Consider the following 23,802-nt stretch of genomic DNA (forward strand, 5'->3'; position numbering starts at 1 on the left):
GGCGTCTGGTGATTCCCAACCCAAGTGCACATACAAATAAAGATCAGTATATGCAACTTAAAGGGACTCTGATAAAATATAGGCAGTTGACAATTCCAAATAGGTAACTGTTTAATCAACTTACCTTAGAAGTGACTCAACGGTTTGCAATGGAAATTAATGATGTGCAACGCCGTAGAATGGATGTTTGGAACTATGCGAGGCTGCATGCCCCAGAAGTAGGCGGCAAAAAGCTGAGTCCAATGGGAGTGTTGCCACTCTGTCTTTCTCCATCACTCTGGATACTGAATTCTTGAGACTGATACAGATATGAGAGTTTAAAATATCTGATAAGGATCTCTTAAATTGGGGGGAGGGTGGAAGGAGCGTAACATTTTACAAAAATAAACAGCTGTGTGGAATACACACTATGTAATTTATGACTCTGTTTTAGTAACTACATCAAACATATCTTTGGAATTCATCTACTGCAATTTCTTGTTGTTGGCCAACATATTCACCAATTATACTGTATATTGGCCGATATTGCAGTCTAACTCAGGTGGTGTCACACAAATGTAATTTTGTATAAATCAAATGTGACTCATTGCATTACGTGTTTGTTAGCAAATGTAGTGGACTTTCCTTGGACACTATGTCTGTTTGAAATACTGACTAGTACTGCATACTACATATTCATTGTGTGTACTGCATACTGTCTAACAAATAAACGATTCAGTACCATAACCTGCAGCCATTGATGTAAATTTAAACAATACTACTTCTCTGTATCACGACTAGCAATCACAACGTTGCCGGTCCAAGCTACAAATGTTAATCAACATTAGCTCTTGCACTCTATGCAATATTTTCCAGTATTCTTTTAAAGTGCTCATATTATGCTTTTTGTTTTTTCCCCTTTTATTTCCTTTATTGTGTTGTATATCTTTTTTTGTGCACGAGATAGGTTTACAAAGAGAAAAAGTTGTCCTTACCTAGCTACTGCGCATGTGCGACTCCCAACAAAGATGGAACAGAAGTGAGATGCCTCACTCTGTAGCTAAAACAGAGAGCTCAACACACAGGGTGAAAAGAGGAGCTGCAGCAATGTGCTGTACAATGTGAACCTATTCTGGTAAAACCTTTTCATTAAATACAATTATGAACTTGAAAATTAGTAGCTTAAATTAAAATCACAAAATATTTTGTGTTAAATAGCCTTTGTTTTCTGCAGTACATTATATATGTGAGCTCCCGTGTATTTCCTCTTTAACTCCTCGACATCACGCGCCATCCTTCGTAATTATTTTACCCAATGGTTAATTATTTAAACCATCTGCCTTTCTGTCTGCAGTTGGAGAAGAGCCGCAATGCATTTTGGGGGCGGTTGAGTATGTCCAGCAGTGTTTCCCACATATAGACTAATTTGTGGAGGTGCGCCACACAATTAACACCGGCCGCCACACATTGAGTTTCGTTATTTATTTATTTTAAACTCTATTTAAAACGTGCATTCGTTCATCTGCCTTTCCTTGCCCTGCTCTCCTCCGTCACTCTCACATACACAGCCCCTCTCTATGCACACAGCGTCTGTCTCACAGTGTTGCCAACTTAGCAACTTTGTCGCTAGATTTAGCGACTTTTCAGACCCCCTTCAACTTTTTTTCTCACAAAAGCAACTAGCGACAAATCTGGTGACTCTCTGTAGAAAAGACAGCATATTTCTGTATCAAAAAAAAAAAAAAAGTTGCCAGTATTATTCACCGAGCACATGAGGTATTTCTCTCTTGTGGTCACCAAAAACAGTCACCTCTCTCTTAAGAAAATCATTATCTTTGAAGAAGATCAAATATCACGATATTTTTGACCAAACACCTTGATATCGATACCGCAACGATATTGTAGTGTTGACTATTGGTGCGTTCATAAAACATTTACACAGAGATTTTTGATAAATCCTCCAAAATGTGGATATAATGACTAAGTGGGTAAAGGCAAATAATAGAACAGTTACAACAGTCAACAGAAAATGACATCACTTGTAATGCAGCCTTTAAACCAGGGAAAGACAACACCTATGCCATATTGCAATATCCAAAATCTAAGATGATATCTAGTCTTATGTCATGATATTAATATATTATCAATATATTGCCCAGCTCTACCACAGTGTAAAACAACATCAGTGTTTTCACTTAGTTTAGTAGAGCTGATAAGTCAGACCAATAGATCTGCTGACAGCTAGTCTAATAAATGTCAGTGTTGGATGCATTGGTGCCCTTTAAGCCACTGATAACATTTGGGGGAGCTAAAATGCAGACTGTGATCATGATGACATTAGATGGTGTCACTGCTTTTTGTTTACTTTTAACTCTGGCCTGTATTCCTCACCCTTGGCCAGAGGGTTTGACAGGAGACAGACAGGGCAGGATTAGGGTCAAGTCTGTACCTCAACTGAAGGCAGCCACTTCACAATGCCAGCCTTGTCTTGTCCCCAGAAAAAGGCATTATAAGGTTGCATGTTAAGTCTACACTCAGTCAAGGCCCCGGATAATTGATATGGGTACAATTTAATGCTTAGACGCAGCCTCAGTCTACAAACTAGATGCCTGATTACACACGTTTCTGTTTGTTTGACTGATTAGCAAGCTTAAAGATGCGCAGTATAAGCAAAGGGTTTAAGACATATTCATTATTTACCTGAACAAGAACTAAGATGCATATGGATATTATTTATATCAGCGACCCATAGCCAAGGACGTGCATCATGATGTCCTTCATCACCTCCTGTTTATTTTGTCTAGTCTGTCTCACAAAACACAATAACATGTACCGATTGCCAGGGGAGAATGTAGGTCAAGAGGTATTAAGATTATTTTTTTTATTTATTTTTTGCTGCGTTACTCAAGTATTTTCAGTAAGGTGTACACATTACTACAGGCTGGTATGCTTTATTTTGTAATGCTATTTGTTTGCAATACTAGATAGTATAGAGAAGACAGATCTTCTTGCAGGAATGTCTTACATGAACAGCATGGTCTGTATTTTGTAGCAACAGGATCTTGATAGTTTTTCATCAGACATGTTGCATTCAATATGATGTACTATACAACTAATGCGTACTGCTTTTACATTGTTTGATTTAAACAAAAAACAAGAATCGAATAAATTATACCAAAAGCTATTTGCTACTTATTTTCCAAACTTCTGGTGAGTCATATGCTACCAAATTACATCAAACGGCCTAATTAAAATTTAAAAACAGAACCGAACAGAAATCCCCTTTTCCTTTTGTAAACTGTTTCCAGTATGCCAAAAACTTGATGTATCACATTTGCCTCATTGATTTCCATTATAATCAATTGCTTATTTTCCCCAGCTTTTTATTTTTAATGCAGAATTTCTAATTTTGCTATCACATTGTTTCACTTTTCTTTGTTGCTTTCTTGTGTGTAATCATGAAGCCCACTGATCTCAGTGGGACAGAATGTGTTCGGCTCTGTGCAAAGCATCCGCCTTTTCGTGTAGCGTGCAGCATCGGTGTGTTGTGTGGTGATTCAAATTTTTTTAAACACAATGTTCTTGTCGACGGTCACTGAAAGTCATTTTAAATTGTTCTAATCTTATTATTTTGACAACAATGATAACTTTAATTAAACTGGGCCGACCCAGTTCCCCTTATACACACAATGCACAGGTCAGTTGGCCATTTTTAAAATGGAATAAAAGCTTGGTTAGTTAGCAATTGCTGATATATATACAGTACATACTGTACCCATTGACTGTTAAATTAGTGGACAGAGCATGTGTGACATCACCCATTGGTTTGATGGAGATCTGCTATCCGTTGTTGAGTTTGCCGTAATGGGTGCAGCCATCCTGGTTGCGGATGTGACAATTTTAGACAAGAGTGAGGGAGGAGCCCTTACACTCTCAGTTACGTTACACACTTTAACTTGCAATCACATCATAGCAACATCCTAAAACACCCCCTGCTTTATGGCCAATTTTTAAATCAACTAGACCATCATTTTTTTCTGTGTTGCAGAAGACTTAAAACTAGTGATTCAGCCCCAACCCCCAATTTCCACCGGATGCGTAACGGCTGCGTATCCGCTCCGGAACAGTCATTAAGTTTCCCTTTAAGTCAATGTGTGTATTTCCACGGACTGCGGAACGGCTGCGTCCCAACTCTTTCCCAGCTCCGGCGATCCGCAGCCAAACTGAGCAGATACGCAGAGCTTCTAGTTTTGCCGGACGCCGGAGAGCTCCCCAGCAATTCAGCACACGGCAGATAGTGCGGGCCAGGAAGTCGAACACAGAGACAAATGAATAAATGTTTCCTTTCTACTCTGGATGGAAACAAACAAAATTGTGGTTCTATTAAACGTGAATTTGCGAGATCTCGTGGGTCCTCGGGACTTCAGCTGTCAGTCATTGTCAGAGCTGTTCCGTATGTCTGGACCTGGTGGGTATTGACGGACGGTGGAGCACGGAGCCGTCAATTAGTGAAGCCGATCAGCAGGCGTTACACATCTGGTGGAAATTGGGGGTAACACACACACGCATCAATTTTGATTGTCGGAGTATTTTAGGTGTGCTTTGGAGTGGGAAATGTGCCTGCAGACATTCAAAGAGGATGTGAGATTGTCAAAGTGCAGCATCTGGAATTACAGTTGGCATACTATTATTTCTTTTTCCACAGCATGGTGGGAGAAAAAAATATAGAGAAAACTGTAACCATGATTTCCAACTAATGGCTGGCACGTCTGAATTGATTACAAAGTAGTTGGAGAACCACCCTTAATCAAAGAACAAGCAATACCTGTGCAATTTAGCACAGTTATATAATTCAAATGGTAGAAATTTTCTGGCCAGATTTGAAGCTCAGATTTTTTTCTCTCTTAATCCAAGTTAAAGTGGACGTGGTTGGAATTAGGTCTGTGTCTAATAACTTTTGTGTAGGGCTCTATTTTTTCATTGCTAGTGTGCAAAGGGCGGACATTTAAGTGCATTGCCAGAAATAATAAATGTGTAGTCAGGTAATCATTCAACAGTATTCTATAATATTTAACTAAAATAGTGTGACATAAAGATTCCAGTTAGGAACAAAGAAAGGAGAAAGCAAAAGATTCACAGATACACATAGTTTTTTCCACTACAGTTTGTGTATTTTAAGGCTGATTTACTTTCCTGCTGTTAAATGAAGTGGCAACTTGTGTGTGTGTGGCAGAAAAGTAAACGACACAAGTTGTTACAGTTAATTCATGTAATGTCAGTATGAAGAAAGTTTTAGCAGCAAAACCATTTTTGTCCTCAGTCTTAGGCTAAAGGTGATGCAAAATAAGTATTTTTCTAGTTTAATTACATAGACGTTAGTGCTCCAAGGCTCATGTTTGTATTCCTGTCTTTCTCTCTCCTCTTCAGGGCTTATTCCCTAGTTGACTCCAGCCAGGTGTCCACCTTCCTCATCTCCATCCTTCTCATCGTTTATGGCAGCTTCAGGTGAGTCTCACTAAACAATTACTTCAGCTGTCAAGGGGACAATGACTTACAGAGCACATCTTTCTCTGCCACATGAGCAAGGACCTATAGCTTAAAGTATAATTTCTTAAATACCAGTCAAACTGCTCGGGGCGCCTTTCCATGGGCGGCCCCCCCACTCTGATATCTCTCCATTAGTGCATGTATAGGTACCAAGTATGGCCTGTGTGTAATAACAGCGTGTAAATTGTAATTTCCCCTTTTGGGACTAATAAAAGATATATTATTAATAATAATGGTGAATATGTGTATTTACCATGCAGTTGATGTATGGACCTATTCTCAATGGTTTAGTCTAGTTAAAAGTTCTGGTTAATGAAGTAGGTGAAAAACACTTTGCAGTACAGTCGGACACTTTCACAGTCCATGTGTACCAGGTGAACAACAGGCGAAATGTGATGTTGGTGGTGAGCAACAGTCCTGCACATAATGGTGTTTGATTGCTTTAGTTGAGTTAGAATATTGACCAAAACACATTTGTTTTAGAGATTCTAATTAAGTAAATGGCTTGAGGGGCAGGTATGTTTTGCTCATCCGTCTGTTATTTATTTGACTAGTACAGTGCCTGTTTAAAATATGCCTGTTTTTGGAATGGGCATATTGCTGTGCTGCTTGAAGCTTTCTCCAGAACCATTGTACCTTAAAATTACTTACAGAAGGACCCCAAAGCACTAAGCAACCACAATGTATAGCCTACTACTGACTTACTGTGTACTCCTACTTCAGAGAAAACATTGTACTACCACATTTACCTGAAAGATGTGGCAGATTCAGAATTTACTCACAAAATCTCACAATTAAAATGTGGAGCAATCAAAGACATTTGGTCCTATGGACTGATGGCGGTGCACCACTCAATCCGGCTCCTGATGAGAACAATCAGCAAATATCTGCGTTAATCAACCACCAGAACTAGCGAGTACTCACACACACAGATTTACAGTGTGGTTCCATCTGTCTGTTTGAAAGCAGTTTTTTTGTCCACAAATTCGGTAAAAAATACTTTGAGATATAGCAAAAACAGGTTTTACATTTAGCTGAGATTTAGAGGTTCTTGGTTCTTTTGCCGGTTCTTTTTTAAATGTGCACTACATTTGGATGGGAAGGTAACAATAGCCATGTTTAACAATTCTACTTTGTAATGTAAGATGGGATTGTGCAGGGTAAATTATATTTTTATAAGCAACATATTTGTATACAACTATTTGTATGGCTGTGTTCAGGACTGTGGATGTCAGATATGTACAGAAAAGAAAAACAGCAAGGAAATGAAAACATTTTGTGGGTTGACGTAAGACACTTCTTCAGGTTTCGGTGTCTAGAGCCACAGTTCATCTTAAGTTTATGGACATCACACTCTATGCAAAATCTAGCCATCAATTCAACATTTCACCTAATCTTCCTTCAGTTTTCCCCAAACTTCTACAAAGAAAGATTGAGTCACCTTTTATTGACAGATATGCAAAAGAATTATTGCTTTTCAGGAGTCGTAGTACTTGTCATCAGTAATTTATTTACCGTCGAATAAGTCTTTTTAAGTCTCATACACAGCTAATGTCAACAGTTTACATGCTTTTGAGATTCTGAAAACTAAAGCCTCCCCCCCCCCCGCAGGTCATTAAACATGGATTGTGAGAACCAGGAGAAGGATAAAGATGGTAACCCCACGACAACGGGGGCTTTCAATAACAGCAACACAAACAGCAGTGAGTGTTCCATACATGGCAGGGCTTGAAATATACAGGCAACATGTTTTCTTTGATGTATAAGTAATAAGCTATGGTTTTTTGTGTTGTTGTTTTTTTTAATCCTCACTGGTGTTTGTTTTGTTTTGCAGGTATTCAAACTATAGACTCCACACAGGCCCTCTTCCTGCCCATAGGAGCCTCAGTGTCTCTGCTAGTAATGTTCTTCTTCTTTGACTCGGTACAGGTGGTCTTCACTATCTGCACTGCAGGTGAGTGCCGCTCTTGAACTTAACACAAAAACTCCACAGCAGTAGAATAACTATAATGAGGCTTTCCTGTTTCTGTTCGGTAGTTACACAGTGGGAAAGGCCTCTTATCTACATTGATTATTGAAACTGTAATGACATTAGCTGTCCAATTAAGCTGACAGGAAACGACCTGAACAAGCAGTCTAAGTGTGTAAGGCTTTTGGATTCACTGCTGTGCTTTGTTCTTCTCCTCAGTTCTTGCAACAATTGCTTTTGCATTCCTCCTGCTGCCAATGTGCCAATATCTGACTAGACCCTGCTCCCCACAGAACAAGTAAGTATATCATGTGGATACCGTGTCTTTAAATCAACAGTCAGTTTGTAGGTCTTATACAAATATTTTTAAAGCATTGTGCTTCAGCATATTCATAAATCAGCTTCTGAAACTGTCTTAGGGGCTTAAATCTACTGAGAAATATATTTTATTTGTGGCAAATTAGCCCTTTTAACATTTATTTTTTCACTCACTGCATACAAATGATTTTGAATAGCTTCTGGGCTCAGGTGTCTTGACAGCTAAAGCACAAGACCAACAACACAACCCACCTACACAATTACCAATATCAACGCCTCCTCTCTAGTTACATACAGATTCAGAGCCTCCTATCTGGTTTCACTACAATCCAACCTCAAACCCCTTTCTTCTCAATGCTTAGCAGTGTTGGGGAGTAACATGTAACGGCGTTATGTAATTTAATTACCAAGTAAAGGTAACTGTAAAATGAAAAAAATATGTAATTAAATTACCGTCACCTATGAAAATGTATCTGATTCACTGGGTGTTACGTCTGAACATTTTCTGTAAAAAGGTAGCCTATATGTTAAAAAATATAAATTTTGTTGCTGTGCATGTTTTTTATGTGCACAATGTCTTCTCTTTCCATTTCCAGCCACAGCCGTTAAGTAACGTTTTATGGTATTCTGATGCTGTAGATTGTTTCTCCTGTTTGAATTTACAGCGCCACCCGTTTGTTAGTTAAATTGCATCTCAAGCTGTCTGAGAGTTGCCACTATGGCTATGAATTAAAAACACGTCCCAGTGCAGGAAATATACAAATTAATTTTATACTAAAACATGTTGTTGTCATTACTTCCTATCATTGCTAATTCCTCATTGGGGCGATAGGAACTACACACTACATGGTTAACATGTTTACTAGTAAAGGCTGTTCAGGCTGTATTTTGCATAGTTTTTATTCATGCATCTCAGGCCCCTCACATTTCATGTCTGTCTTATTAAGAATCCAGATGAAATTTAAGGCACTTTTGATTACACTTGGCCTGTTTTCTCAGGCTACATGCAAATTCGGATCAGAGCCACACCAGTCTGAAAGGAGGTGGTAATGCACCTGAAGCTGTTTGGTAACCAAAAAAAACTCCACAAGAAGAACAACACTTCATCTGCACTTTGTAGTAACAATTTAGACAGTATTAGCTAACTGACTTATATCTCTAAACTACTGGATCACTTGTTTTTATGAATTCATGTTTTATCCTCTTCACTCGCTCCACTCCCATACAAATCAATGCTCACTCTAGTTGTTCTTTGCTCATTGTTAAGTATGCAAATACTACTCAGTGTTAAAATAAAGCAGCCTGTAAATGTTTACCCTCATGTGTGATATTTTCATATGCGGAAAATCCCATTGATGTTCTGTACAGGAAGCTCCACTTGGAGCCAAGGACGGGGTCTTATGTTTTCTCATCTTAGATCTGTGTGAGTTAGACAGTGTGTGTCTTATTTGTCTCATTGCAGAATTTCCTTTGGTTGTTGTGGGCGTTTCACTCTGGCTGAGCTCCTGTCCTTCTTCCTCTCTGTTATGTTGGTGCTCATCTGGGTACTGACTGGACACTGGCTTCTCATGGATGGTGTGTATCTTTCTGTAATGACTCTTGTTCTAGTGTTTCCAATCACCCGAGGATTTGTTATTTTTTTTCAAGGTTCCCAGAAAGTAGTTCTGCAGCAGGTTTTGTACTATGATCGAAAGATTAGTAACCTTTCTCTAAACTGCAGGGCAGTTTTTGATTGATAATAATTACATTTTCAGTTATCAAACAGTGAATTGAAGTGTGTGTAAGGAGAAGTTCTGTTAGCATAGCTGTTAACTTTGAAGCTGCTGAGTAGTAAGGTTAAATTCAGCCATCTCAATCTTCAACAAAGGCGAGAGTCTCGACAAAATTCAGTTTTGATCAACTCCTGGGAAAGAAGACACTTGACATCATGACTCATACAATAGGAAGTTTTTAGCAGCACTATTTTCAGTCTCTTACTGAAGTGGGATGCATGCTAACACAGGAAGAAAACACTTCTGTTAGTCAGCTGCTATATAAAACCTAACTGGCATTTAAGCTAACTGGTCTCAAACAAAGTGTAGATCTGTGGGAAGCACTGACAATGCAGAGAAAGGTGTGGGTGTGTGGACTTTTTTTTTAACCAGTTGACTTGGAGCAATTTGAAACATATTCAGTAATGTGGACAACGCAGCCACAAATTGTAACACTTTATGTAATAACATTTTTAAAAAAACAAGTGCATGGATATAACTGTTGGAAAACAATCTCATGAATCAAAGTCTGACTTATAAAATTGACAAAATTGATAGATTTCGACACAAGTTTGACATACTATGTATATGAAACTACTGTTACATTGCCCCTGTGGGTTTTTATCACCATTACACCTGGTTAGAATAAATGCAATGTTATACACGTGCAAATACACATAATTATCATACTTTTATTGACTCATCTATGCATGAAAACTCAGACATGACCATCTTGTGTCTTATCGGGTCAAACCTCAGGCACCCAAAAGTGAATCAGGACAGACATTTCATCAGAATAAGCTGAGTAATTAATGAGGCCTTTGTGCACAGTAATTAATGTTTCTTGAATAAACTCGCTAAAATCAGTTCCCATGTTGCTGTTTCACCTCTCCGCTGAAAAGTGTAATTGTGTTTTAAATGTCTTGTTTTTTCCTCCCTGCAGCTTTAGCAATGGGCTTGTGTGTCGCCATGATAGCCTTTGTGCGACTTCCCAGCCTGAAGGTGTCTTGCCTGCTGCTGTCAGGACTGCTCATTTATGACGTGTTCTGGGTAAGACATGCTCCCATTCAAACTTTCACCCCCATCACAGCTGGCGTACAAGCCACTGCCCTGAGATACAGGCATAACAGGCTCGTTCGAGATGAGCCAGGTCTGCGTAGAATTGATCACCGGCAAACGGCGCCCGTTGCGTGCCGGTGAGATTTGTGTCCGACTTGATCCCGGCTCGCTCTGATTTCATGCACAGATGGGCAGATTTAACAGCTGATTGGTTCACAATCGACTCAAAAAAAAAATGACGTTTTATATAAACTTTTTATTATTTTGGAATTGTAAGGATTTTAACTGCTATTTGTCTGATTTAAAGACTTATTCTGTACAGAACACATGTTGTGTGGCTGATAGTGACGTTAAGTCAGAGACTAAATCCGTTCAGATCTCTGATCATCTACAGTCTGTTATTTAAAATCAGCAACAGATTGCATGTAGAACATTTTGAGTGTCGTAATTAAAACATCTAGAGACTATGTACCAGCTGATATGTGGGTCTGATTATATTTTATTAAATCGGAATCGCACCAAAGTTTGTCACTTCCTGTTCAGCCTGAAGGCGGCTGAAAACGGCTGGAAACTGTCCAGCTTTACCGCAGCTTTTTGTCCCCGCCCCCGGCTGCTGCCAACCGTTTCTCGTCCACTTTGCAGGCGAGGCGCAGTTCATCTCGAACGAGCCTAACGAGTGAGCATCCCAATTTTCCTCCTGAGAAAAGAAATCTGTCTTTTTCTGACTCTGGTTAATCAGCGCCAGCACTGAGCAGAAAAACTCAAAAGCAATGGCCACTCAGCAGCTATAGTGTCCCCAAAGTCAAGGGGAAGCAGTATTGTGAATGATCATTTTAATATGAGACTGTTTATCAATGGGTTAGTGAGTGACAGAGATGGGAAGTCATAGTTTTATTTGAGACTTAATGAACTGCAGTGTGAATTTTCCTTAATTCTAATTAAACCCCTGAACAAATTAAATCAGTTAAGATCTCAATCTGCAGGTAGTAGAGCTCAGGGGGATCTATGAGCACCTGGCTGCTTTAAATGTGCTCTGATTCATTCAGATAATGTTTGTTTAAATAATTGCTGCCAGTACTTCTTTTAAAGGATTAAAGATGAGCAACATTGTCCTTGTTAAGAAAATAATACCTTACAAGAAAAGTTTGACTTCTCAGATTTTTTTTACATATAACATTTGAACAGACCAAAAACAATGCATTTCAAATACATACTAACATCATAACTGACACTGCACAACAAGCATTTACTGTAATTGCTCTCATCTTTACCATGTACCTGCTTTGAGATGTTTGAATCTGGGATTGAGTCTATTTGGATATAAATCGGATATCCAGGTGATGCAGCAGCAACCTGCAGCAGCAGAACATTTGATGATCGATGATCAATTTTATTCAAATATCCAACTGGCTACAGCTTCATAAAAAATGGGGGCTTACTTGCTCATCTTCACACGATTATAAATGAAATACTTTAAAAGATGGTTGGACAAAATGAGTAATAAGACATCATAAATCCCTCCTTTTCCCCCTCCAGGTGTTCTTTTCAGCCTACATCTTTAATAGTAATGTGATGGTCAAAGTTGCCACCCAACCTGCTGAAAATCCCATAGATGTTCTGTCCAGGAAGCTCCACTTGGGGCCGGGGATGGGCCGCGACGTCCCCCGTCTCTCCCTACCTGGCAAACTGGTCTTTCCCAGGTAAGACTGATGGAAGCACGGCAGTGGGGGGTGTGGGGGACTGGTAGCTTAACTGTAAACCTTTTGTTCAGATCTGGTAAGACATCTGGTAAGGACCTACTAAGCATACAGGAACAAGTAATGAAATACAATTGGTAATTCTTTGCTCTCAACTTGGTGGTGTGCTTGCTTTGGACCATGTTCCTAGTTTTTCTGTTTTTTGCCATCCGAAACATATTTGTACTTTTTCCCCATTTGTGCAGCTCCACAGGAAGTCACTTCTCAATGCTGGGAATAGGAGACATCGTGATGCCGGGCCTGCTGTTATGCTTCGTCCTGCGCTATGACAACTACAAGAAGCAAGCAAATGGGGAAGTCCCATTGGCCGGACGCATGCAGCGCGTCTCCTATTTCCACTGCACTCTCATCGGATACTTTGTGGGTAAGCGAGCAATCGATGGACAGATGGATCTGAAAGGTCCGGGGCTTTATTGTTTGTTGGTGATAGTTTTAGTGCTAGTCAATATTTTTGATATTTTCCAAAAGGGTTCAAATCCGTTCTCTTTCAGGGTTTAAATAATAATCCTAAAATAATAATAATAAAAGAATGATGTGATTGCTAATGATGTGATTCTGTCCTCAGGTCTGCTGACTGCCACTGTAGCCTCCAGGATCCATCGTGCTGCTCAGCCCGCTCTGCTCTACCTGGTGCCCTTCACCCTGCTGCCTCTGCTCACTATGGCCTACCTGAAGGTACGGGATGGGATGGGATGGGACGGCAACCGTCACTTATTTCCAAGAGATTCAAGTTTAGCTGTGGCACTTTTAGCCACTTTTTCTGCAGTTTTGATACTACAGTACAATTAAAAAATTAACCCATGTAAGAAGGAAGTGCAAAAAAACATGTTTTGTATTGTGTTTCTATACACATAGTGCAGCAACAGTGCAGCTCACAACTTAGCCTTTTCTTCCTTTTATTTTTAGATCAGGTGATAGAGTTACTAGACAACCAGTCATCACTGACTATGTTTACAGTAGGGGTGGGACAAATAATCTTAGATGAATCATAATTCTCTTTAGAACGATTCAATGCTTGATTCTGATAAGTTAATAATTGATTATTTAAAAAAAAAAAAGTGTTTTTATTTAAAAGTTACTGTCTCCAGACGTACAAATCAGAAAACAGAGTGACTGAAAGAGGATGGGATAATGGACAACAACAGAGTCTAGGCAAGAGTGCAGAAAAAAAACACACAAATGGCCAAAAGGAGAACTTTTTTTGTATATACTGTATACACATGATCTAATAAGACATACTGTAAATAAATAAATTAGGCAAAACACATATAGGCTGTTCATGTACTTTGTCACATTATCTGACCACCTCATGTTTCATGTTCTAAGAAGCCAATCCTCCACCTTTAAACACGACTGAGCCTCTGACATGGAAGATCACTGTGAGAGAAGGTGACTTTCACAAGCATGTTTAAGGCTTAAGCATGGACTGACTACAAAATTTAAAAAGTCTCAGGAGACAAAACATTTCATTAAAGCTTGTGTGTGACAAATACTGTATATGTCAAAATCTACCAAACTCAGAATTGTATTTATACATTTTTTTTAATCAAATATGGAAATACATTGAAACAATTGTTGTATCAATAATCGGTTTAGAATCAAATTGTTCCCACCCCTAGTTTACATGCACATAATATTCAACTTTTTGCCGCTTTTGGAAAAATACGATATTCCGAAAAGCTGTTTACCTGGATAATGAAAGTGAATATTCCACTAATGTTTCCATTTACATGTAACCATGCGACATACAATTTTTTTATTTTTTAAGTTTAGCAGCGGCGACACACTTGTTGAGCCGTGCGAAGAAAGCATCCCTCTTTCATTCCTTCAACCGACTTTTTGAAAAGGACGGCGTAGCGATGTGCGTGCATATCAAAAAACCTATTGATATCCAAGTCTTTTTAAAATGTTCAAAAGCAGCTGTGTGTCTTCTTGTTGGATCTGCAGCCTTGCAAACGGTTGGTTGGTTGGTTGGTTTGTGTACAGCATCCATAGCAATACACAGAGCTGACTATTTGCCGCAAACAGGCACAAGGCTGTAAACTGGGTGTTAACTGCAGTAAAAACCCTGTTAGAGACGCATTTTCCAAATGCGCTGTATACATGTCCAAAGAATGCCTCTGAAACCTGAATAATACCGGAATATCTCACGTCTTAATCGGAAAATGCTATATTCAGAAAAAGGATATATATAAATTTGGAATATCCAACTGGAATATGCTTGACCTGTATCAAATTAGGAATATTGTCATATTCTGAAAAATAGCGGAATATTGGTGTGCATGTAAACATACTCAATTACTTATTGTTTGCTGAGTAACTAACTAAAATGGAGTCTCTGTCTGTCTGTCTCTGTCCTTCGATTTGCTCATGTAACACTTTGAGCAACTTTGTGGTGTATTTCTAGGGACCCAAGGAATGCAGTGTTGAGTGTTAGTTCTTGAGATCTACATAACATATTTATTAGTTGTGCGTTATGTACCCACTGTGTAGTTTATTGAGAGGGCTCCTCTATTAACTGTTACACCACTGAACCCCAAGCTGGGTACAGCTCGCTCTCCAAGAGATGAAGGAAGAGAGACCGGAGATGTTACAATGAAGCAATCTCAAACATTCATCAGCGGTGTGACTTTCAGAATGAACACTTTTGTTCTGGAAATAGCCTGGTCCCAAATGGCTAGATGTGAGCAAATGATGTGTATACTTTAGCATTTCTTGGGAATACAACTATGTCATGGCAGGTGTATTGCTCTGTACCAAAGTGAACGCAGTGTGAAGAGTGTGAAGTTGTTTGGAGGAGCAGTTCTTGTGAAAGCAGCAATACCGGAGACCAAGCAATTGGCCCGTTCTGAAAAGGCATGTTTTGAACCATAGACTGTAAAAATAATGGACGTAGCATCGTTGATGACACCCAATGGTTTGTGGACTGCCATTTTGGAGCCAGGAGTTAGCATTTTAACTGTCGCACTCTTTGTATTTTGGAGCCAGAAGTGACCAAATCTGGACAAAAGGGTGGAGCTGGCGAAGATGCTGCTTGATTTGAACGGGCACTGCACTAGTTCAGAGAGTTTTAGGAAGCTAAATTCTAATTCTGGGGCACGTACAATTGAAGAATAAGTCAATAGTGTAAATGAATGAACGAATGATTGATATTATAACTTTTTACTATTTTTAGTTTTCTTGCCTGACCTGCCCAGTGAAGATGTATCAGAAAATATTTTATTCAAGACTCATGACATTGTGTATCTACTGTTGTCTGGGGTCCACAGGGGGATTTGCGGCGCATGTGGTCCGAGCCCTTCCACACCAAGACCAGCAGCTCCCGCTTCCTGGAGGTATGATGCACCCTGGGATAAACAACCAGTGTGGGGAGGACTATGGATCCTTTACCTTATAAGAGGGAAGGAGAGAGGGCACACTCCGAGTGAGGCCATGTTGTCATCACTTGTTCATGCTTTCCGCCAATCTTCTGTGAAAACCCTCAGAAGGACACCAGTGTGTGGATCACAACGCCCCAACACAACTCATCTTTGGTCCCTACACCCTCCCAGTTTCATCTCCGCTTCCTCTTTTCTGTTTATTTCCTCTTCATTATAGCACATCCTGCCTATGCTGTTTTTGTTCTGCCCCCTGCCTCTCTCTTTTCCTTTGTGTCTCCTCTATAGTAAGTCTCATTTCTCTTTCTTTCTCTGCGTCTTTCATTTTCTCTGCATCTCTGTTTGTCACTGACTCAGATGAACTTGAGGGCCAAGCCTCCCCCCTTTTTGTGGACTTAGGGTTGTGAGACACGGCTGGGGTTTATATATATTTTTTTAACATTGTCGTGGTCATTATTATTATTATTATGGAACGATTTAAACAAACAAAGAAGAGACGGAGTGTTGCAGTGGCACAGGACAGTGCTCTGGAGCAGCGGCACAGTAAAGGAGAAGAGTCTTCCCCCTCCATCCGTCTCCTTCCCACCCCCTCCCCGTTGCTTTCTTCATCTGTCCCATTATCCCACCACAATGGCTTCATCCCAGCGCTCCTGCCCTCCTCTGACACTCCCTGCGAGCCCCACCCTCCTCCTCTCGGTTCATCTGCTGTCCCCATTCCCCACCCTCACAGATAACTATGTATTTTATTTAGAAAAGTTTTATTCTTGGCATATACAGAAATGATGCATTATAAATTGTTAAGCTGTCCCCAGCGTTTGAGGGGCCGCTTCTATTTGTATATATGTGTATTTGCGGTATCTTGAGTTTGTATTTGTGTTTGGGAGCATGTTGAATAGGGTAGGAAACTGACACCAGCCAACAGTCTAATGGTGAAGTTTGGCTGCCAGTTGTGCTGAGCCCACTGATGAGCCTTCATCATTTAGAGGTTGTTTTCTAACGTCTGTTAGCGTGTGTGATAGTCACGTAGCTGATGGATCTTTGGAAAGAAAAAAACAAAACATCTGGTGTGTGTGCGTGTGTGCGTGTGCGTGCGTGTGTGCGTGCGTGCGTGTGTGCGTGTGTGCGTGTGTGTGTGTGTGTGTGTGTGTGCGCGTGTGTGTGTAAAACGGTTGTTTTACTTGGTTTTAATTTGATGATCATGAATACGATGACAATAGTCAGGTTTCCATTGAGCTGGGCGTGTTAGCTCAAGCTGTCATAAAGACATGTCTAACGGAAACAGTTTGTGTCTAACTTGTAAAATATTGACAGGAAACACAACAGGGGTCAATTTTCTTTTTATCAGTCTTTCTGCGGACAGATTGAAATGTAAACAGTGTTTTTTCTTTTGTTTGTTTTTTTTTTCAAATAAATGAATGTTGAATTAATTTTAGGGTATGTTACTTTCCATTATGAAGCCACATCATACATCATGCTGGGTTTTGTACTGAATTTCTCTTGTGCACATCCTAAATTTACACGTATTTATGGCCATGGAAACACTAAAAGCATTTCATTTCAGCTTTCATAGGTCTATAAATGTCTAAGCATGAAAATATCAGATCAGTTTTTATACATTTTGACAAAAGACAAGTCAGTGGAACAGCACAACGGCACATCTCATCTCAACTTCACCTCAGTCGGTGAAGACCTGACTATTGTGAAAGTTTGGACTGAAAGCCTGGAGATGAGGGAAGACGTACTGTGGTTAGATTACTAATGGAGGGTCCTCTGGGTGGACGGTGGAAGTGTGTGTCGGAGTGTGGTGTGTCATCACCAGTTAAAGTCTGTTTGGACCTAGGGAGGGGAGGAAATCAGTTATGCCCTTCAGAAATGGACATTTTAGAAATTAAAGCTAACCCATAGGATGTTTTTACTGTCACCGTTTGGTCTCTGACAGTCTTAGTTTTTTTTTATTGTCCTTCCACCTTTTTGTGGTGCTTGTCAGTTAATGTCTAATGTATACAGGATACCGTGAAGAGACGTACGGACGACAGTTAGCAGGCTTTTTTTTTTTTTTACTTTTTTATGCTATCTGGCCGTGCATGTTAAATGTACAGTGTATCATTTCTCAGACTGCATCGACAGGGCTACGGCAGTTCTTAGTCTCTGCTGGCCGACACCGAGGCGATGGACCTGTGAGCTCGCCTACAAAGAGCAGTGTCAGTGGGTGGGACACAAACTGCAGGTCAGAAAGACTGCGATGGATCAGCTCTGACTGATTGATTAAAGCCGACTATTACGAGTTGAATGCTGTCCGGTTCGGATGTCCGACATCCGCTCAGTTGTCTAAACTCGGACATCATGGATCCACGGGCCCCCTTCACCTCTACGTGGACATGGCAAGAAAATATATAGATTTATATACATATATATATACATATGTGTGTGTATATGTACATACATTAAATACATTAATGATGACGATCATGGTGATAACAACAAAAAACTGTTTTTGTTTTTATATAAAAAATGGAATTCTTCCCCCCCCTTGTTCCCCCTTTTTTCTTTAGTGCTTTAGTTTTTATTCCATTTTTATTTCCACCTCTTCTCCCCTCCAGCAGAGGCATCCTGCTCTGTTGGTGCATCGATATTACGGCTGAATGGATTCTGTATAGAAAAATGGTGAATAAATAAATTAAGAACTGTGTAGTGAAATATGAATCCTGAAGTGCTTGATCTAAAACACTTTGTCTCCTTTTAACCCCCCCCCCCCCCCCCCCCCCCCCCCCCCAACTATGTCATGGCAGGTGTATTGCCCCCCCCCTTCTTTCCCTCCTTGTTCAGGATTCTGCTGTAAATAAACATGACTCTAACTGTAACGCTAGTGTGTCTACTTCTTTTGGTCACCTGTTTATTCAAATTTGCATTGCTTCTACTTTACTGGTTACTTTTTTTAGATTCAGATTCTACGCAAATGTGTGGTAAATCTACCTATACAAATTAAAATTCATTTTTTTTAATATTTAACCAACATCCACAATAATGTCAGATTTCATATATCTATGATTTGTTAGCAATTCCCCGATAAACTTCTCAGATAGTTTTCTTTAAATATCTGTCTGAGGGCCAAAAAACAAATTAAATATTTCAGCTCCAAAACTAGCAGGAAAGCCCAAATCTCTTTTTTTTCTTTACTCTCCCATTAATCAGCTTAGACATTGATCTTGTGTGGTCCCCGACCCTAGAATGGGAACCACTGAATTATATAAAGTAGTTAAAGGTACAGTATAGCTCCACTTTGGCCTGTAAAATGATGTCTACAAAAACATGACACACAGGTTTGGTTATCATAATCAACTCTGCCTTGGAAAAAGGAAATACAGTTTACCGCATAACAAAAACCAGCATTCTGGATTTAAATAATTCTCAGTATCATCACATGAAAAGTGTGTTTTGAGATATCAATTATGTAAAGATGAGATGACTTATAAAAGCATTAAGAGTACAACTACAACTAGTGTGTGTACTATCAGCAACGACCGAAAAACAAGTTCCTTGAAGTACTCCATATCTAAACAGAGAACTACATCTAGTATAAGACCCACTCAAAACTATAAAAAGCTGTCTGTATGAGGAAGTTATGTCAAAAACACAGCATAACAATGACCTATAATATCTATAGGACTAAAGAAGATGTTAATCACGTCAATGCCGTCTAAGACTCAGTAACTTTAGAATTCATCAGTATCTTTGGTGGCTCCAAGAAGCTTTTATAGACTCTCGAGTAACTTGTCACTGTAACATCTTATTATTAAGGATTGTGCCAAAGAAAATGATGTCTAAACTGCACATTATGTTCAAAATGTCATTTCTGGGTCAAGTCTGGTTAGCCTTGTATTGCATTTGTCATTTACCATTTCTGCTGAAATGAAAAGAATCTAGCATTCATTAAAAAAAGTAGAGTTTTGAATCGATGTTCTACTTTTCCACTGAAATATGAGAGTTATCACATCTGAGTTTAGCTCAAATAGTGTGCATTTGAGATAAGTTCTAGTGTCTTATGCAGCTTTTAGGAATTTGTAAAACAACATCAGCTTCATCCTGCCTTAGTTTAAGTTAACTGTATTAACTGGCAGGGTGCACAACCCTGTGCTGATTCCACTTTGTCCAGCAGATGGCGACACAGTACAAATATCTGAAAACACTGCCAGAGAAGTCAGAATTATGAAAGGCCTGGTGTAATTCTGTACTCAAATACACCATGCTCCATTCGTTTGTATGGAGATCTCAACCAATAATGTAAGTTCATTTTCCAGACTAGCCATGTTTAAACAGCGGCGTCTTTACAGCTAAATGTAACAACATGCGGACAAACCACAGCCGTGTAAAGTCCATGTTTCTACAGTGAGCCTGAGACATGAGAAGTTGGAGAATCAGAACAATAAAAGAAAGAAATCATTCCTAGATCAGGCAGTTAACTGAAATGAAATGCATCAAAGAAAGGTAATTGGTTCCTGCAGGGCACCGGGGAGAGATCTTGTGAGCCTTCATGGGAAAATGGCTGCCTCAATGACAGACCAAAGACGCTGAGTCAAGAGTTTGTAGAAATGCTGCTGCAGAATGGGAATAACATCCAGAAATACAGAGTTCTTGTCTCTGAGTTTGTAGCGGATGTGAATCCTTTCGTCTGTTTGATTCCCTTTAGCGGCTCAGTGATAACAGGTCTGCGGACAAATGACAGGCCATAAGAACAGCATAGGGAATGGCACTTTTCTGGAAAATGTGAGTACACTCATTGAGCAAATCCATTTAGCCTCTCATGAACAGTCAGTGTAATGAGTGCCGATCTTATTTCAGATGTTTGTTTCCCCTTGTGAATTTCAATATATGAACATATATTCATGTATTGTATTCATATATAATATGAAAGACAGACGGACAGCCTGACCTACTGACTCACTGGCTGCTTCATGGGATGGATGGATGGAATGGACGGTGGGGGGAGGAAGAGCAGGACACCGGGTGGGTGGTTGGTGGGGGGTTGGGGAAGGTCGGTGAGGTCAAGGCAGGCAGTGTCCACCCCTCTTCACCTATTGGCCAGACCGGCCTACGAGTCCTGTGCAGCTTTGAAGCCCTGAAGTGGACAGAATTCTACCACGGCCATGGGGATTGTAGCATGTCATTTGTAGAAAATTTTGGCGAGATGATCCTAAAAACGAAGAGGTTGGCCCACGCTTGGAATGCAGGGTTTTGTTTTCAGAGGCGCTCATAGGATCCTCTCCCATTGATCCTGAAATTACAAACGGGCAGGTGACAGGGCAGCCTCAATTAGCCAAGTACTGCAGGTTTTAATGTAGAGGGATTCACATGCTTTGGCGTTTCAAATTAAAGGCATGAATTCAAAGAATCATTTTGTAATATTAAGTCATTGAAAGTGAAATAAACAATAGAAGCAGTAATCCCATTGTTGTTTTTCCTTTAACCCTTTAAACCTTACTGGTGGGTTGGTCATTTAAACCTCAATCTGTGCAGGCTAACATTGTTCAAATCAAATTTTAAAAAAAGAAAAGGTAATTCTAGAGGAGAGCCAAAAGTCGCTAAATGTACCAAACATTCTGTATGATGGCAGAAATATGGTTGGAATTTCTTCGGGAAAACATGTATAAAATGCTGCAAATATTTCAATTTGATGTATTGGTGTAGCCATAGAAAGCAGAGCAGGAACAAGCCAAGACATGAGATGTATGAATCTGTCAGACAGAGTGGAATAAAAAGATCTTTCCAAATTTAAAGCTACACGAAAGAAAAATAGGAAAAGTGTATGTAGTCGGTTGGACTGCACTTCAAGGATCCTGTACCTGCACAACACTTTCAACACATACAGTGATTTCTTTTACCTCCTATCACAGCGGCAGACATCTGTCCCCAGTCTAACGGGTGAATATGTAACCAGGAGAAGCTCATAATAAATTTCAGAGTCAGTAGCACATGAAGTCAGCCAGTGCAGGTAATTTAAAGAGTGCTGGTATTTATTGGCGGTGGCCCCTGCTCATGTTAATGGCAGAGAGGTTCCTTCCCCTTCTTCCTCTTCTCCTCTCTTCCAACCAGGCATTCCAGGCTTGTTTAAATAAGGCCTGCCTGCCTGGGCGCGGGTGGATTCCCCTCTGGCCCTTTGCCCTTTGACCTAAAGTGCATTCCATATGTAAAGTGAGGAATTCCTCTGAAGTTCAGTTAATGGGGTTGAGTTTTTTTTTCATCTTTTGGACTCTGCTCATGCACTCACCCAGTGGAAAGGGGGAAAAACAAGCTCAATGTACACTTGCCGGGCAGCTGTGAGTTATGGTTGAGGTTTGTTGTTTATTGGCGGCGGTTAAGAACTGATGTCTCCCACCAGCAGGTTTGGAGCTTCCATAAAACTTGCGTGATAATCCTCTGGGATCATGACTAATTGATTAAATGGAGGATATTGTAGAGTGGAAGTGTGTGTAACATTGAGGAAGTGGAGTTTGTTTGCTTGCTGAGCCTACAACTCTGTTGATGGCGGAATATAGTGGAGAAATCATGATGAAATGATCCCTGTTACATATGAAGTCAAAGGTTTCTTGGGGCGTTTTTTTATTGCCTGAATAGAGGGACTAAGGATGGTGGGAGTCATAAACAACAGATTGTGATGCTTCTTAAGGCAAACATTAAATAAGGGTTATATAATTAAAATTGACACTTAAACAAGAGTGAAAACAGAAGTTATTATGTGCACAAGGTTTTCTATTTTGATGATGATTTTTTTTACCACTGGTTCCGTAATTTACAATTCCAAGTGTTACTATTTTCCTTGTAATCAATATATATACTGTAATCAATATGTCGATTGGGGCTTAATAAAATGTAATCTTAGCAATATACAAAACACAATGATTAAAAGCAGAAGAGTTCAAATTTCCATACCAGGGTTTTGTAAAAAAGACTATTTTTATAATAATAATAATAATTACTGTAAATTCCATTGTAAATGCCACTTTCCCCTGCTAAAATAGTATTAAAAAGTAAAGTAAAAAAAATATTTCCATCGTCCTCTGACCTAAATAAAACCAAATATGTAGGAAAGTATTGAAGCTGTAACCGTCAAGCCATAAATGACCATAAAGTATTGCTATTACACCAAATAGGCAAACATTTAATGTTGTACATGTTATTTGAGCTACACATAAACACATGTATGCCTTTTCTTTGCCAACAAGTAATTCACACTCCAAATAAACCTGTCATCCTACATAGAGATGTTACTTATGAGAGGTCAATCTCCCTCTTAGACCTCTTACGAACAAACTGTTATAAAACTCCAAAAACTTATTTCATATTTTGAACACATAGAGCTTATGGATATGATTTGTATTTAACAGTGTTTTGCAGCTGGTGTCTTTAGAAGTAATGTAGCACAGTCATCTGTTCAAACATCAGGTTTATATAGCCTATAGTCGGGAAAATTCATGAAGTGTCAAGCTACTAAATGTTTCTGAACTGTGTAAGATGACCTGGGATCTGCAGGGTTCAAGGTAAAGAAGGACAGAAATTTTAGGTCTTTTAGCAACTTATTGTTTTACACATCCTTCTCTGTGAACTTCTGGGCCTTGAGATAACAAAATATCAACATTTCCCAGGTTAAAATCATGGGTGATGGAGAACACACCCGAGCTCCTGAGTGAAGACGTGTATCTGAAGATGGATCATGGGTGGAGGTTCTTCTGCTGTTGGGATTTAGGAGCCCTGTGTACTGTTGGAGAAGCTGTAAAAGGCTGTGCCACCCACACAGCTGGAATGTCATGCATGCAGTCTATAGAGTCTGTTTCAAGAGGGAGGCAGAGGGGGGAGGAAGAGTGGAGGGGAGCCCTCCTCGGAGAGGCAGGGTGCACGGGGGGGGCTCCGTGCTCGAGGTGGGGTCTACTACTACTTCATGAAAAAGATGAAGCAGAAAACTCACTTCCCACCCCCCTAAAAAACTTCTCCATTAACCTTTTTTTTGTGGTGGGAAATTATCAATGACGATCCATCACAGTTGTTTGGTC

The 23,802-nt window shown here is 39.8% G+C and overlaps 1 protein-coding gene across 1 annotated transcript in view; it reads left to right on the plus strand.

The window, feature by feature from the left end:
* Positions 1-16,792, plus strand: part of sppl3 (signal peptide peptidase 3) — a 30,361-nt gene extending 13,569 nt beyond the window's left edge. Inside the window, exons 2-11 of the mRNA XM_032540390.1 lie at positions 5,407-5,484; positions 7,138-7,229; positions 7,361-7,480; positions 7,715-7,793; positions 9,276-9,388; positions 10,508-10,614; positions 12,160-12,323; positions 12,566-12,744; positions 12,946-13,055; positions 15,650-16,792. Of these exons, the coding sequence (XP_032396281.1) occupies positions 5,407-5,484; positions 7,138-7,229; positions 7,361-7,480; positions 7,715-7,793; positions 9,276-9,388; positions 10,508-10,614; positions 12,160-12,323; positions 12,566-12,744; positions 12,946-13,055; positions 15,650-15,721 (1,114 nt within the window). The 3' untranslated portion in view covers positions 15,722-16,792. The remainder of the gene's footprint in view (positions 1-5,406; positions 5,485-7,137; positions 7,230-7,360; positions 7,481-7,714; positions 7,794-9,275; positions 9,389-10,507; positions 10,615-12,159; positions 12,324-12,565; positions 12,745-12,945; positions 13,056-15,649) is intronic.
* The last annotated feature ends 7,010 nt before the right edge of the window (positions 16,793-23,802 follow it).

Source organism: Etheostoma spectabile, chromosome 16, assembly GCF_008692095.1.
Source record: "Etheostoma spectabile isolate EspeVRDwgs_2016 chromosome 16, UIUC_Espe_1.0, whole genome shotgun sequence".
In the NCBI taxonomy this organism is placed as follows: domain Eukaryota; kingdom Metazoa; phylum Chordata; class Actinopteri; order Perciformes; family Percidae; genus Etheostoma; species Etheostoma spectabile.